Consider the following 16,668-nt stretch of genomic DNA (forward strand, 5'->3'; position numbering starts at 1 on the left):
CCCGTGGCTTTGCTGGAGACTGCAGAGATGCACAGGGCATGGGGAGCTGCCATGTCTCTCCTGAGCTCTGCAGCAGGCTGGGCACCAATGTTGAGGATTCCTTGTACACTTTCACCCAGGCAGACACCGACAGATTGCATAGTCTTCCAGGCCTGTGCAACTGTGGCTTTTTTAGGACAGCGGCTCTTAGCCTTGATTGCACAGGGTAATTACCCAGGGAATTTTAAAAAGTACTGACACCTGGGCAGTCATCCAGAAATGCTGACTTACTTGCTCCAAGGTGGAGTCTAGCAGCAGGGAGAAGTGTGGGAGTGATCCCTGTGTGCCATCAAAGTTGAGCTGGGCATCTCCACATTCCCAGCCAGCCATGGGACAGAAGCTGGGCAGGAAGATCAGAAGGAGGAAACTGACACCTACAGAACCCTCACAGTGTGCCTGGTGTGCACTGTTGCCCTGCACTGCTGTCATTTCACCTTCCTAAGTCACCCTCCTCTGGCACCTAGGGTGGTATCACAGCCGCAGGAAGGCCTGGCTGGGCAAAGCAACTCTGGATGCTCCACAGGGTCCCTCCAGTAGGTGCACAAGCCATGTTGGAACCTGAGGCAAAAGGAAGCATCAATGACACCGATCCTGTCTTTAAAAACTGGAGGTCTTGTTCATTGTGACCCCAATTCCAGGCAGGGCCCCTGGAATTGGACTAGGGACTGTAGAGCTGGGAGGTTCTTATAGCTATCTTGGTTTTCACTTTTTAAAGTTTGTTCAGACAAAAATTTCTAAGCACTCCTATTATGTAAAAACCAGAGCTGGCTGGGATTGAAGTCAGGGAGACTCCATTGTCTCGCCAAAATGTGACCAAGGCATGTGAGGTGACACATAGGAAGACTTTTATTACTAAATACTATGAGTATACAAAATGCATAGTTGAATAACAGCTAAAAAAAATAGTCCAGGAAACGTGAAATACATATTTTTTGAAATGATAAAAATGTATCCATGAAAAATATAAAATATTGCATATATACACAATATATTTATATATACATAACATAAATGAAAATTGTAAATAGGAAATGTGTACAACAGTAGTGGCAAGGCAGTAGTTCTACTCAGTGGTCTCTTTGTTCCAGTCAGCTCTGTTATTTACATCTTGTATTGAGGAAGCTGGTAAGAAAGACATTTCTACTAGAGTTTCTTTAAGAAGTCATTTGCACTGAAAATCATGAATTTTCAAGTTAACTGACCAAAGGGTGATAAATCCTTGGTCTGAAGTTGATGGAAGAGTCCAAAGTGGGGGCTGGAGTGTCCCGATGCAAGAGGGCAGGTTTCACCCCCTGAAAGGCAAGGGCACAAGGGCAAGGACAAGGGCGTCTGCAGGGGACTTCAGAGGAACCGATTGGTTGGTCTGTGTTGACCCAGATGCATCGTCTCTCGTGGGCAGGTGCTAGCAGGAAGCTCGGAGTGGACTCAAGCAGAGATAGGGTTCAGATCAGGAGCCCGCTAAGGTCCCTTCTTGGCCCTGATATGGGAAGGTTGGGTTGTGGCTCGAGGACCTCTTCTCTCAAGGAAGCCACTCAAGTAGCAGCACTGAGGCACGTGGAGAGGTTGTGTGTGACGTGGGCCACTTCCCAGCTGGCTCCTGGCCTGGAGCCCACTAGGGCTCAAGGGTTCAAGTTTAGGCCTCACAACTCCTTCAGGATGATCTGAATCTTGCCGTCCAGCTCGCCCATGTCCAGCAGAAAGGCCACATGGTTGCTGTAGTGCTGAATGATGTTGTTGTCCATGTTGACCAGAATTCTGGAAGAGAGGAGATGACATGGTTGGAATGTGGCAGGCCCCTGTGTCCTGGCACTCTGAGTGTCCACCATAATAGCAGACACCAGTTTCCTCTGATTCTTAAAACTATCCTGCAAAGTGGGGATTTGCAGTCCCCCTTGGGGAGTGCCTGAATCAACTCAAACCCTGGCCTGGTGGCCACCATGCTCATGCCTGCTGCTGAACTGTTGCTCTCCTGATGCACAGGAGAACAAATGCTTTTGAGCAACTGAAGTGCAGGTCAGAGAGAGATGCTGTCACCAAACTGAGACTCAATACAGTGTGAGTTCATGTCCAAGAGGTGTGGCAGTCTGATCAACAGGAGGCTAAGATGTGCCATCCAAGTGTGCCTTACTGAGAGGCAGCGGCCACACAGGTCCCCTCTCTGTCCATCCCCATAAGATTGAAATCTCAGGGGGTTGTATATCCCCACTCTCTTGGCAAAGACCTGGTCAACCTGACAGAGACAGACCCTCCATGACTATGGCCCCTGCTTTATACCAAGCACTCCCTCTCAGAACTGCTCCTGGTGAAAGATCACTAAGTGGCCTGTGCTTGAGTGCACCAGCTTCCCTCTGGCCCTTCCCTGCTAGGCTTCTGAGCATGTAATGAAGTTGGCTCCAGCCACCTATCCACCCACCCATAGCCTTCCATCTTCCCATTCATCCCCAGCACCTGCTGAGGCCTTTCACGTGCAAGCCATGTGGAGATGAATCAGACCTAAATCCTGTCCTCCAGAACCTCCCACAGACTGGGAGGATCAACCCTTACAACTCTTGCTACTCCAGCTCATAGATGGCAAAGCCAAGGTTCAAGGACACAAAGTCATTTGCCCAAGGTCCCGCAGTTAATAGATGCAGAGTTGAGATTTTGGTCTGCGTCTTTGTCTCTTTCTACTGTATCATTTCTCAGGTTAAGATAAAGTATATAGTCCTATAAACACAAGTTAGGAGTGGCAGATAAAAGGCAAAATGCAGGGTCAGGGGAGAGCTTTAAGTAGGTAGGAGTGGCAGGTAAATGTCTGTTTTCGTGCAGGGACCGCAGTGAGCCTGAAGCCCATGGCGGACGTCAGCTGTGGGCACCATCAACTGCAGTATCAGCCTCGTAGCTGCTGCTTTTGGGAGGCAGGTTCCAGCTCAGGCTCCCAGAGGCCTGGTGCTGACTGCCAGTGTTTAATTACAGGGTCCCTTTTCCTCAAGTCCTGTTAAGAGCCCTGCATTTCATAGAGGAATCTTTGGCTGAGGGCTGGAGACTGGGAACAGACAAGAGGAGACCAGGGCTGGACAGAGGGGTGGGCACTTTGTCCATATCAGGGGTGGGTAGTTTCCCTGTGGTGTTATTGAGTTGTGCTTGAGGAGCCAGGCACTGTGTGCACCCCTTTGTGAAGCAACTCAAAGGCTGGCTCCTTCCCACCCCCCAGCAGGGTCTTCCAGGCCTAGCCCAGCCCATAGACCCTCCTTTCAGAGGTCAATGACAGCTGGGCCCCGGGTGGCAGGGGCCTGTCAAGAATTGCTGTTTTGGAATACAAGGCTCTTGACACTTCCCTGCTTCTAGCTATCTTTTGCCCTGGGTCCCTGAACTCCTGGCCAGATGCCAACAAAAACAATGTATTTGTTAATCTTTCAAGCATTCAATGGTGCTTGTAAAGTGATGGTATCTACCTTTGTTCAGAGGACTTTCGGAAGGGTTTTCTGAAAATAAGCTAGGCCACTGGTTAGAATTTCCTGTTTTGCCATGAGGACCCTGACAGAGGAAGGTGTGCTGGTCTCTCCTCTTCCCAGAGGGTTTTGGGGGAATATTCTCATCTGGACCATTCAGAGCATCCTAGGACTGAGGTTGCTGTAGCTGTGGGGATAAGGGGGTAGGGATACCTCTGCAGGCTGCTAAGTGGTGCCCTGGGCTATGGGGCTGGGCAAATACTCTGGCCAGCCTGGTGACAACCTTTATTTGAACACTACTTAGTGATTAGAGGAACAAGCAGGAGGCAAGATAAAACAGCAGGGGACTGCCAATTTGGGCTGCCAGGATCCCTTCTGTCACTAACTTAGGATGTTGTTATTCTCTAGACCTCAGTTTCATCTAGAAACAGAGATGACCCCACCCTGCTTAAAGGGCCAATGAGATGGTGCCAGGCATTACATAGTGCAGAGCCTGGAACACGGGAAGTGTTCCACCAATGGAAGTCATTACAACTACGATTTACACAGCTGCATGGAGTCAAAGGGAAAGGTTCCGGCTGTGGGCAGTGGGACTGGGGTGGGTATCCTTGCATGCACATCCACCTCCCCTATTGGACACACAGGCACCTCCCAGCCCCTTCGCCTGGTCTGGGGTAGGATTTGCAGGGGAGGCCTGTGCAGATAGGGGCTGGGGCCAGGGGATGTGGGCAGAGCACAGAAGGGAAAGTGGAACTGGACTTGTCTAGGCAAAGCAGAGCCATGAAACAGATTATGCTCCCAAGTGTGTGAGCCCCCATTTGAAACCAAAACTTGGAAAAATACACACACAAAACCTCTAGACTCATGCAACCCAAACCAAGCGGGTCAGTTCCCAGAGGCTACAGGGATTGTCACTGGCCTGCACCCCAGCCTTCTTGGGGAGGCTAGAGGGAACCACTGAGGAAGGGAGGCAAGCTGGGCCTGAGGAAGGAGGCCAGGCCCCCGAGCTGGGTAGATGGGCCTCACTTTGCAAAGCCCTCTAAAAAGGACAATCCACAGACCACAGCCATGGGCAGTTTCTGACCTAGTAAGAAACAGGGCCTACTCACAAGTGCAGCAGGAGTGAAACTGTCCAGAGAGGAGAGTCAGTCTGAGGACTGAGGAGCTAGGCGCTTCTTGGGATCCCAATCCTAGGTCTGCTGGACTGAGAATGGCAGTGACAGTTCCTCATTGCCCAGGGACCCCATTTTGGACTGGTGAACTGACATAGAGAGAGCTACAGAGGCCCAGCTTCCTGGGTCTGAGCAGAGGATGAAGCCCAAGAGGACAGTTACCATGTGACTCTGTCTCCCCCCAACCAAGGGGTCTCCTGGCAGACATCAGGGGTCCTGTGGTCCCTAGAAGCCCATGGTGGTAGCCAGGCACTGCCTGGTTCCTGGAGGGTATAGCTTGGTTCCCTCCTGCCTAGTCGAGCCTGGAGGTGGAGGACCCATGGAGCATCCTTGGCTGGGCCCCTCAACACAACTCAACTCCAAATCATGACACCTTTTTTGGGCTCATGGCAGTTAATCCTTCCTGCCCCTGACTTTGCTGGTGGTACACTGCTGGGCCTTGCTGCCTCTATGACTTTGCTATATGGCTCTTGTCTTTGATCACCAGTCATCACTTCTGAGCCTCAGTTTCCTTGTCTATAAAGAATGGGTGATGGGATTTACCGCAAAGCATGCTGTGAAGGCTGGATGATTTATGCTCAGCCTGCTATCTGATACATAGTAGGCAGTCAAATGAATGGAGATCACCATAATCATTATTGATGTAATCATGTAACTTGGTTATCCAGTGGCCTTGGAGCTTGAACTCAGGTCTTCTGATGAGTGATCATATACCACCCTCTACCTCAGGAGGTCAGATATGAAGACCCTTCCACCTCCCCGCCACTCTCATCTTCCTAGCCACCAATGCCTGGTCTCTTCAAGTGGAGGGGCTTCCGCTGACCCTGGACTGACTCGGGGCTCTCCACCCTACTGCACACCCTCTCAGCCTCTTCATCTCCATGAAGGCCAAGTACACATCTTCCCCAGCACTGAGCAGCCAGTGATGGGAGGGCTGAACCTGGCACTCACCCCCGCTTGCACTTCTTGTAGACTTTGTAAATGTTCTCTTCAGGGAGCCCGTACTTCTCTGAAATCTGGAAGAGAACAGCCAGGATTCAAAGTCTGTTGCCCAAGCTGAGTTTATACTCAATCTTTTGTACCATTGCTTCTTTCTGCCCAATTATACAAGCATGGTGAGCATGCGTGCAATCCTAGCCCTCACACTTGGAAGGCTGACGCAGGAGGATTGCAAGTTCAAGGTCAGCCTTGGCTACAAAGTGATACCTTATCTCAAAAAAATAAAAGAAAGAAAGAAAAGTAAGATACATCTATACTGTGGAAAAACACAAAGAAGAAAATTACTATAATCTGAATGAACACCATCTCTGGGTGTATACCTCCCAAACTCTGGCCATGTGTGTGGATGTTTTTACATCACTTTCTGACTTATCATGGACAAGCCTCCCCATGTTAGCATCAACACTTGGCAGACAGCATTTTCAGTGGCTGTGACCTGTCCTAATGAGCACCTGCCATTCCCGTGTCTCTTACCTAGTGTCAGGTGTTTGGATTGCTCCAGTGTGTGGGGTATCCCTAGTCACTGGCTGGCGACCTTGCGCAACCTTGTGGGGATAGTAAAGGCATCTACCTCATGGGATCTACATAAAACACTTAGGATAGCCCCTAGCCATACCAAAGCCTCCAGGAGTGGCCAATGTCATCATGTGGGAAGCAGAGCGAGAGGATGCCCCTTGTTCTGCCCATCATGAGAGGGCTGCCAGTGTGTTTCCCTTTATAGGCAGGAGCTGTTAATCTCCATTGATAGTATGCACACTGAGCTGCATGAGCACAAGCCAGACCCCAGGCCTAGAGCCCAGGTTAGCTGACTGTCCTGTGTCACAATGTCAGAGCTTGTTCTTCAGAAGAGGAAACTGCAACTCACAGGTTCTCAAACAGCCTGCCTGAGCTCACGCAGTCAGAACCAGCTTATTTCTCCCCGGAGCTCCCAAAGCTTTCTGTGGAGCAGACAGATCCCATCTGGCTCCAATTCCACTGTGTGGAGTTAAAGAACTTTAAACAGACCCCTTAGTTCCACACCTGTGAAACAGGAGCAGTCATGGGATGAACACAGATGGTGGGTATGGCTGTGATCTGAGATGATTACAAAAAGGACTCAGCCACAGCCCATCCCATGGTAAGAGCTCAGTCAAATGCTGGTGCTCTAAGGTACTGGCTACCTTGAAGGTACAGCCAAGCTCAGACCAGGGCTTCAGGGGGAGGCAGTCCTCTTTGGGTGTTTTAGGAAGAGGGATCAGGCTCAGTTTCCCAGGTATTCTTGACAGAGACCCCTATGGGGTTAGAAACAGTCTTAGACTGTTTATTTCAATGGCAATATAGCTGGAAGTTAATCTCAAGTCAATCCAAGGAAGAACCTAGGAACTTTCTGAGCATAAATGAACAAACTATACAAAGATAGCATGGAATAGCCCAAAAGGCGGTGAGCTCCCTGACTCTGGAAGTATACAAGCCAAGAGTAGGTGCCACTTGGAAGAGGTGTTGGAATGACAGCTCAAGCCCTGAATGGGAAACTGACCCTTTAAGATGCTGTCCAACTCAAAGACTGAGTCTATTTTCAAGTGGCATTAATGGCCTGGAATGAGCCCAACTTCCTGGGCCAATGTCAAGTAGGCTGACAGTATGTAAAGAGAAGAGGACAGAATGGAATGCAGAGAGCTTGGGCTGAAATTGCAGCTCTGTTGCAAGTCACCTGACTTCTGGGGGCTGTTTCCTCCAGGAAGTGGGGAGATGCTAACAGTGTCCACTTGTCAGGTTTCTTAGAGTGCGAAGAGCTAGCCCATATGGCAGGCCAACAGAAAGCCTGGCCTGTGGGTGTTCCATCAAAGGTAGCAGAAGCAATTGTTTGATTCAATGTCTCTCCTCTAAACACAGATTTTGGAACTATCTCAAGGGCTCTACCTGGTGGAAGCTGTGTCTGCAGAGGCAGTGTGGGCTATGAGTTTTGCTCAGGGCTGGGCTGTTCTGCCTGCTCCCTAGTGGCTGGGGGGCTGGGAAGGTCTCCTTGTCCTGATAGGGCCCTCAGCCATCCCAGCCAGCTTCAAGCAAGAGGAACAAGGCCCCCTGGGAGAGAGAAAAAAAAAAAAAAAGCATCTCTGGGCCTGGGCTTTTGGGGTTTCATTCCCATTAAAACAGAAACAGGTTTGCAAAGCCAACAAAAGCCCTGGCCTGTCAGACAGCAGCCATCAGATTAAGGAGGATTTATGGTGTGTGCAACTCCTGGGGTGGAGCCAGGGTTCAGGCTGGGAGATAACATCGCTGGAGGCAACCCCCCCATTCCCAGCAGGGCTCTGGGCCCCCCAGCTGGGTGGGACACGTAGACCATCAGAAACCTGAACTTCTGGGCTATTCCTGTCCAGAGCCCTCCTGTGGGAAATGAGGACTGCCACGGGAAAGGGGGAGGGGAGTCTGGTTGGGGAGAGTAGAGCCACCAGACACCTTACCGCATTCCTCAGCCCCTTCAAGTCTGGGGTCTTCAACATGAGAGCATCAAACACCTCCTCTGTCTCCCTCCGCACATACAACAGAACTGAAAAACAATGGGGTGGCTTTTAGAGGTGCGAGGGGAAGGGAGAACCCAGGAGTATCTCAGAAGATGGGGAATCTTAGACAATATTACTTTAACCTAAGGTTCATTTCTGCCAAGTGGCTGTGCCCAGCTAGGACACAGGGCACACTCCACTTGGTCCCCACACCCATTCTTAGACTATCCTCATTTGGGTGGGTTTGAATTCTGCTCTACTGATGTACTAGTTGGTGACCTTGAAAGCAATTTTAACATTCCTGAGTCTCACTTTATTGGATGTAAAATGGGGGGCCCTGTCCCCAACTTCAGAGCTGGCATGGGAATTTCAGACAGTGTGTGGAAACATCAAGTGCATCATGAAGAGAAGCCCAACAGTGATCTAGCACTTGATCCAGCAATACCACTCTTGGGGATATACCCAAAAGACTGTGACACAGGTTATTCCAGAGGCACCTGCACACCCATGTTTATTGTGGCACTATTCACAATAGCCAAGTTATGGAAACAGCCAAGATGCCCCACTACTGACGAATGGATCAAGAAAATGTGGTATCTATACACAATGGAATTTTATGCAGCCATGAAGAAGAACGAAATGTTATCATTCGCTGGTAAATGGATGGAATTGGAGAACATCATTCTGAGTGAGGTTAGCCTGGCCCAAAAGACCATATGTCATATGTGGACATTAGATCAAGAGCAAACACAACAAGGGGATTGGACTTTGAGCACATGATAAAAGCGAGAGCACACAAGGGAGGGGTGAGGATAGGTAAGACACCTAAAAAATTAGCTAGCATTTGTTGCCCTTAACATAGAGAAACTAAAGCAGATACCTTAAAAGCAACTGAGGCCAATAGGAAAATGGGACCAGGAACTAGAGAAAAGGTTAGATCAAAAAGAATTAACCTAGAAGGTAATACACACGCACAGGAAATTAATGTGAGTCAATGCCCTGTATAGCTATCCTTATCTCAACCAGTAAAAACCCTTGTTCCTTCCTATTATTGCTTATACTCTCTCTTCAACAAAATTAGAGATAAGGGCAAAATAGTTTCTGCTGGGTATTGGGGGGCGGAGAGGGAGGGAGAGGAGTGGGTGGTAAGGGAGGGGGTGGGAGCAGGGGGAAGAAATGACCCAAGCCTTGCATACACATATGAATAATAAAACAATAAAAAAAATGAAGAGAAGCCCAAGGTGGCTGCAGCCTGTGATGTCAGCCCTGGTGCTTCTTCCTGATGATTGGCTAGCCCCCCCAGAGCTTGGCCTTAGAGAAAGCCTGTGACTTCACCCAGCACAGTGGGCCTGTTGCCCACACCAGCTGCCTGGGACAGCCATGTCCAAGTAGGATCAAAACTAGTGGATTCCCTCTAGCCCTGTGGTCATCTTTCTAAGCACCTGATGCCCTCCTTATCTCACCCTCAAGTCTTGACCCAAACCCACTCCAAGGAACAAAGCAGCCTATCTTACCTCTCTGGAGGTCGGCTTCCTTGGCCTGTTTGGCAGGTAGAGACTCAAACTCCTCAGCAAGAGGTGAACAGGTACGCTTTAGGGGCAGCCTGTAGGGACAACGGGGAGGGGCTGGTGAAGACCCACCTGGCCTCCAGGGGCCTAGGAGAGCAGAAGGCCACAGGAGGGTAGGTACAATGCAGTGGGACTTTGGATAAAGTAGCAGGTCTAGAGTGGGACTGCTTGTGTTCAAATCCCAGCCCTGCCATATGTTCCTTCAGTGTGGAATGAGGTGCTGAGAAAGTGTAACAACCCTACAGAAAGCTGTCATGAGGCTATAGGAGATAGCACACATTTTTCCCACATGATGGGACACGGCTGGGCCTCAATAAAAGTAGACTATTGGCATCATCAATACTGTTCCTTCCAAAACAGTTAGGTGGGGTGGGAGGAGAAAGTGTTGTGGGGTTTGGAGTAGTATGTCCTTCCTCTGCCATCTCATAGCTGTGTGACTGTGGGCAAGACACATCATGTCATTGAGCCTCAGTTTTCCCATTCACAAAGCAGAGCAATGACCCCTGCTTGCCTTAACTCATCAGGGCTATTGTGAGGTGGTAAGAGCAAAATTTAGGGTTATAGCACCATATGAAAACAGACACCTTTTTTATAGGGAAGAAATTAATAACCAACAACAAACGATATGCACTAAGCACCTTCTCAGTTATCCATACATTCTCTGCCTTCTCCTGTCTGCCTCACCCTCACCAGGTTGCTCCCGTCAGAAGCTCAGGGAGGCCCTGGGCCTGTGTGGGCACAGAGGCTTCAGGCACAGAGGACAGGGTGAGGGCATCTACGGCCTTTAGTGTGAAGGGATGTTAGTGAGAGGGGCAGTCTCTGCTACCTCAAATCTTCCAGCACAGCCCTCTCCCTGCTCTCCCAATCTGTACCCCCCATCTTACAGGCTTTCTCTTTGCCTTTTTACAAGTAGATGTCTCGCCAGAGATTCGCCAAGTTTCCACATAAAGCAAACCCATAAAACCCAGGCAGTTTCAGTGAGAAAGGAGCCTGGGTCCAGCTTGGGGAGTGGGAAGAAACTCAGAGGCAGCACAGGAAAGGCAGGCTGGGGTAGTGCAGGAGATATGGGGCATAGGTGTGGGGGAGCCTTTGTACCTGTCGGAGCTGCCATGTCCTGCCGAGGTGACAGCCTGCAACAAAGAGGAAAAGACATTTCCTATCATGTGCAGGAAGAGGAGAGAAGTCTCCTGGGAGGAACTTCTCCAGAGCATGGCAGGATGGGGGCAGCCATTTCAATGCTGGACAAGTCCCTGATTTGGGGTCCCAAGTCAAAAGGAATCATCCAACCAGGGCTGTGAGTCAGGGACTTGAGGGACAGGAGGTTTGGTTCACATACCAAACACATTGGGACATCAAGGCCTGTTACTGCAAATGTGGGGAGCTGAGCCTCAGGGTAAGGAAACGGCTGGACTTCGAGACATGGGAAACGGACGAGAGACAGGTTCTGGGGCCTTGGCTCTGCTCTTGACCTGTGTGACCCTGTCTGGCAAAGGGGACAAGCACAGTCTCCCTCAAAGGATGGCTGGCTGGGCAGGGAGCAAGATAAAAGATTTGGTTGGCATGTCCTGGCCTGTCAGATGCTTAGTAATGGTTTCCCTGGCTTGACAGATGAAGCAGTTAGTGGTCAAGGGCATGGATCCTGAAGCCAGGTTGCTGAGTGAATCCAAACTGTGTTTTTGGGAGGTTTCTTAACTTCTTAGGCCTCTGCTTCTGGCTCAGGGATCCAAGGAGATATTATTACTGACTGTACAGGGGTGCAGTGAGGTTGTAGCACAACACACAGGAATCAGCACAGCGAAATGAGACAAGTGTTATGGGACAATTACTATCCACCCAGCTCCGAAGCAGCTGCAGTTGAATTTGGGGCTCAGATATCAGAAACCTCCTCTGTATAGCCTCCAAATGTGAACATTGTGGTGGCTATGAAGTCCATTTCCTCATGAGCTTTCTGATTTTCATGGGACAGGCCATTGACGTTATAGGACCACATAGGTATTTCTTAACTCCTAAGACTCCACAGAGGGAGACTAATTTTGACTTTATCAGCAGCAGGACCTGGGAACATCTCAGTTGGCCAGGGGTGGGTGCTCACTGGTGAGGGGTGGGTGCTTTCCACTGGGGGGTGCTCAGGCAGGCCCACCAGGCTAGGACCTTCTCTTGGCTCCCGCCTACCTGGGCCCAACCACTCACCCCTCCAGGGCGCTGCAGGCTGGAAAAGTGCACATTGGGGATGAACAGCACAGGTGGAGTCTCCAAGTCGGCTTCAGGCCGCAGGTAGGTGGTCTCATTGCCCCTGAAGCCAGACAGCAGGCAGCCCTTGATGCCTGATGGGAAAAGGAAGCTGCTGTGCCCTGGGTCCCTCCACTCAGGCCCCAGAGGCCCCTTCTGGTCTCCTTCCCTTTGCTTCAGCCCAGCACAGCAGGTCCCAGGCTAATGTTCACTGACCACTATTGCTGGAATCCGGGCACTTGACTTTCCTCCGGAACTGCTTCCGCTCATCATCCCGCATCTTCCTCTCAGCACCCTGAAGGGAATGGGGATCACAAAGGGCCTCAGGAGGGCCTGTCTGCTTCCACAACCACTGCTGCTTTACATCTTACATATGGGCCAAGCTCTGGTTCTGCTTTCTCCCATAGGGGAAACCAGGAAATGGGAAGGTACCAGCACCTGTGCAGTCTGGCCCAACCTGGCCCAGGGTGCATGAGGCAGCACGGGCCAAGAGAGAGATGAAGGAAGATCCACAGGGGCACAGAGAGAGCAATAGGTCGGGGGCTGGTGGTAGAGGGGCAGAAAATAGAAAGAGTCAGATGAACAGAAGAAAAAGAAAGACTAACTTAGAGAAAGAAAGATGGGATGAGATGATACAGATGCACAGCAAGAGAATAGCAACAAAAATGCAGAGATCGAGGCAGATGCATAGAGAGAAAGACAAAGGAGGAACACAGGCGAGAGACATCAGAGGAGGGACAAATACACCCAGAGAGGTAAGAAGCTGGGGCCAGTCCTCCTCCCTCCCCAACCCAGTAGGGAGCTGCGCACCCTCACCCACCTTATCACAGAAGATCTTGATCTGGCAGACTGCACGGTGTACCAGATGCTCAGCACCTGAGCCACAGTCATAGGTGTCAATTTGCAGGTTCAGGGGGACACCCTTCACCCCCTTCTGTGAGGAGAAGTCTGTGCTCAGGCAGTTGACTCCAATGAACACCTGGGGACGAAATGCGGAGCTGGGCAAGTGGCCTGCCCAGGTCAGTGTGGCTGGTGAGCACTCTTCAACTTCCCAGGGTCTTTGGAGGCAACATCACCACCTCCCTTTTTTTTATTATTATTATTCATATGTGCACACAAGGCTTGGGTCATTTCTCCCCCCTGCCCCCACCCCTCCCTTACCACCCACTCCGCCCCCTCCCTCTCCCCCCACCCCCTCAATACCCAGCAGAAACTATTTTGCCCTTATTTCTAATTTTGTTACCACCTCCCTCTTACAGGTGGGAAAGAGATGGCCAAGAGGTGGGGCAGTGCTCCAGAGGCAGCACAGCAGCATGTGAGGGAGCTGGGTTTGCATCACACTCAGAGTCCAGGCCGGCACAGTCCCACTGGCTGGCCATGGGTGGCCCACCCTGGAAGGGGTACTAAGTCCTTTAGAGACTGAAAATCCAAAGCCTTATTTTCCTGCGACACAGAGTAAGTTAGGGACATGACTGTCTTGCTGGCCCAGGGACTCAGAGATCAACATGAAGCCTCTCTATGCCTAGCCACCAGCTCCAGCAGTGGTTCTTTCTGCTCATTGAGTGCACCCCCCGCCCCTTGCAGTGAGCCATCTGGTCACCTCCATCCTACAGTTGTGGACTCTGAGCAGGGACAGTAGTGTCAATGTTCCCCAGGGAGTCAGAAAAGTGAGAGTGGATATGGGCCACCTGGACCTGTGGTGGGAAGCTGGGCTCTGCTACTCACTAGCCTGTGGCTTTGAACAAGTTCTGTGCCCTCCCTGAGCCTGCTTTCTTGTCTACAGCATGAGTGTAATTAAGCCTCCTGTGGCTGTGACTCGTGCTAGCATGCAGTGGCTGGTCTGCCTGCTATGATCATTGTGAGTGGACAGCTGCAAGTCTCTACCAAAACCCTGTACCCTCCTGGGGCAGCCTGGGGACAGTCTCAGCAGGGTTAGCACTGGCTGACTATCTGCCTGGTCACTATCTACCTGTCAGCTCCTTGGGCTCAGGGCTAGTCCCACCCAAGGCTGGTCTGGTCTTTGGGACTTTTCTCTTGGAAATGGCCCTGACCTGAATGGTAGGATTGGAGTGGGGACCTGAGTAGACCCCCATTCTAGCCAGGCCCCAGGCACATGCCAGACATTCCTCCCTTCAGCCAGCTCAGCCTATTGCAGCCCCCACCCAGCTCTCACTGAGAGACCCAGGCCCGGGGCAGCTGAAGCTGTGAGAAAATCCCACCGAAACCAGCTCTCCCTTCCCACGAAACTTGCCGGCCCCTCCTGCAGCCCCCGGCTCTGTTTGAATAATAACCGCTCCAGCTTTGAGCCTCCCTTTGTTTCCAGAAGTCCTTCCCTTCCTGACTCTCTGTAGTCTGCTTGTCCCTCAAAGTGAGCAGGGGCCAGGTCAGCTCCCAGCCTGCCCAGGCCAGAGATGTTTTGGACATATGTGGATCCAGCTCTGGTAGTGAGGTAAGCCTGGCCCAGGGCAGGGAAGGATGTACCCAAGGTCACCCAGCCACAGACATGTATCCTCCCCCCCAGCCCCCATGATGCCTGCTCTCCAAACTGAATCAAGACACAGAGAAGCTGTGGTATGTGCCAACCAGGTGGTTGTGCGGGACTGAGGCTGGAAGAAGGTCAATGGCTTATGCTGGCCTAAAGAAAACCACTGGGGCTTAGTCTCCTTGGCTTCTCTCCTGGGCCCAGAGGGTCTGTTGTATTCTGGTCACTTAGACACATGTGATTTTGTAGAATCCTCACTCCAACTCAGCAGGCAGATCGGTGTTCTGCCCATGGGCTCTGAGAAGTGAGGCCCTGGGACAGAGTCCTTACCAACCAGACTCCAAGCATTAAGGCAAACCAAACTGGCCCGGAAGTTGCATGCCTTCGGGGTCTCTATGTGGCCTTGTACCAGGCTGTTTCCCAACTAGGAAGTGGGTGAGTTGGTCAGATACCCACAGCCACCACGTATGCGCCAGGCCTGTGTGCTATTGTTTCCCTATCTCTCCTGATGCTCACCACACCCAGTTGGTGGGTGCTATGACCACATTGTTATCTTACAGCCAAGACACTGAGGCTCAGAGGGACAGTCACACAGTTGGCAAATGGAAGGGTTGGGTTTGGACCTAGCCTGTCTGGTCAGAGCCGAGCTTCTGATCACTCTGGATGCTGCCTCCTTATCAGGGACCTCATCATAGCCAACACCACAATTGTGGGTATAAGCAAACCTCTCCCCAGGCCAGGGGTTTCTGGGGCCCTGTTCCATCCCTCCAGCATCCCACACTGACCTTGGCCTCCTCATTGACATTCCACATGAAGGACAGAGCATTGTAGGCCACCTCCTCGATGTGCTGCACAGTATTGAAGTTCTCTTTGCAGTCCGCTGAAAGCCCAGGAGACCAGGAGAATCAGAAGGGAGGGGACCGGGGCACAGTGTGGAGGGGCATTTGGAGCCTGCACATGCCTCCCCTCCCCCAGGACCTCGTTCTAGTTCAGGAGGAAGGGGGAATATTGTGGCTTAAGTTGCAAAGGGGAAGATGGGTCCACCCTGGAAGCAGACTTGCCTGAAGCCCTAGCGTGAGTCCCAGGCTCTGCCCGCAGGGCCAGGCCCGTAGTGTTTCAGGTGGAGGCTATACTTCTCATGGGGATCATGACGTAGCTCTCCCAGGTGGAGAGGCAGCAGCAGTACAGTAGTAATAGCAGCATCGGTGGTAGCGAGAGCAGTAGCAAATGGTAATGAACCACCATTTCTTAAGCACTTCATACAGCAAGCTCTCAGTTACTACTCACAACTCTGCTCTGAGTACTTAGCTTTCACATGAGGAAAATGAAACTCAGCGAGGTTTGGTTACTTGCCCAAGGTCACACAGCTAACAAAAAGGAGAGCAAGGCTGGAGTGCAGGACTCTCCAGCTCTGGAATCCATGCTCCTAACACTCTGCTGGCCAGCCTCTAAGTCACTGAGAAGACCTTAATTTGTCCTACATGCACCAGCATGCATGGCCCCAAGCAGAAATCAGCACTGCTGGTGAGTAGGCAAGGTAACTGGCTTTGTTCTGCCTGACAGTTGAACGAACTGAGTCTCAGAAAGGGAAGGCAACATAGGTCCCACAGCCAGGAAGGGCAGGATGGAGCCATAACCCAGACTGTGCCAGAGACAGAATAGCATCTGTAGGGAACATGCCCTCTCCTACACTGATGGAGCCTGTGGTCCCAGCCCCAGTGCGGAGCTGCCCACACTGGGCCTCCAACTGCCCCAGCCACCACTGCCACCATACCACGGCAGTTCCAAAAGCCATGTCCCCCATGGGGCAGACATCTCAGGCCTATCCATCAGATGCTTCTGCAGTTCCCAGGCCTTTTACCACAAAGCAAAGCAGAAGACATCTGCTGCTTCTACTCCACAGAGGCCAATCCACACGCCCAGCATGTCTGACATAGAGAGAGGTGGGGGTTAGGGAAGGGGTGCATCAAGAAATAATCCTGTCAGGGGGTTCTCTCCTCACCCACATCGATGACCCGCTGCTTGGCCGTGGGCTGCCGGGAGTGCCAATGCTTCCAGAACCGCAGCTGTTCCACTGGGACCTTCTCATTGTCAAACACGACCATCACCACACTCTGCAAGCCAGCAGCCATGTCACCCTAGCCTGAGGAGCCCCCAGTTCCAAGTCCCTTCCCAGAGCCTGGCCTAGTGGCCCTGCCCTTCTGCTTCCTGTTTCCCCCACCCATGGCCATGGGCAGTTATCCAACAGCTTTTCCCTGGGGCTCCCTA

At 51.5% G+C, this 16,668-nt stretch overlaps 1 protein-coding gene across 2 annotated transcripts in view; it reads right to left on the reverse strand.

Moving 5' to 3' along the window:
• Positions 1-844: 844 nt before the first annotated feature.
• Positions 845-16,668, reverse strand: part of Grhl3 (grainyhead like transcription factor 3) — a 32,542-nt gene continuing 16,718 nt past the window's right edge. The window contains exons 7-16 of one of the 2 annotated variants that reach the window (XM_074080976.1): positions 16,403-16,514; positions 15,186-15,280; positions 12,739-12,897; positions 12,135-12,213; positions 11,880-12,013; positions 10,785-10,819; positions 9,636-9,724; positions 8,083-8,168; positions 5,594-5,658; positions 845-1,794 (exon numbers count right to left, since the gene is read on the reverse strand). In XM_074080976.1, coding sequence (XP_073937077.1) covers positions 1,680-1,794; positions 5,594-5,658; positions 8,083-8,168; positions 9,636-9,724; positions 10,785-10,819; positions 11,880-12,013; positions 12,135-12,213; positions 12,739-12,897; positions 15,186-15,280; positions 16,403-16,514 — 969 coding nt within the window. In that variant the 3' untranslated portion in view covers positions 845-1,679. The remainder of the gene's footprint in view (positions 1,795-5,593; positions 5,659-8,082; positions 8,169-9,635; positions 9,725-10,784; positions 10,820-11,879; positions 12,014-12,134; positions 12,214-12,738; positions 12,898-15,185; positions 15,281-16,402; positions 16,515-16,668) is intronic. The other variant, XM_020154274.2, reaches the window with a different exon arrangement.

The sequence above is a fragment of the Castor canadensis genome, chromosome 7 (assembly GCF_047511655.1).
Source record: "Castor canadensis chromosome 7, mCasCan1.hap1v2, whole genome shotgun sequence".
In the NCBI taxonomy this organism is placed as follows: Eukaryota; Metazoa; Chordata; class Mammalia; order Rodentia; family Castoridae; genus Castor; species Castor canadensis.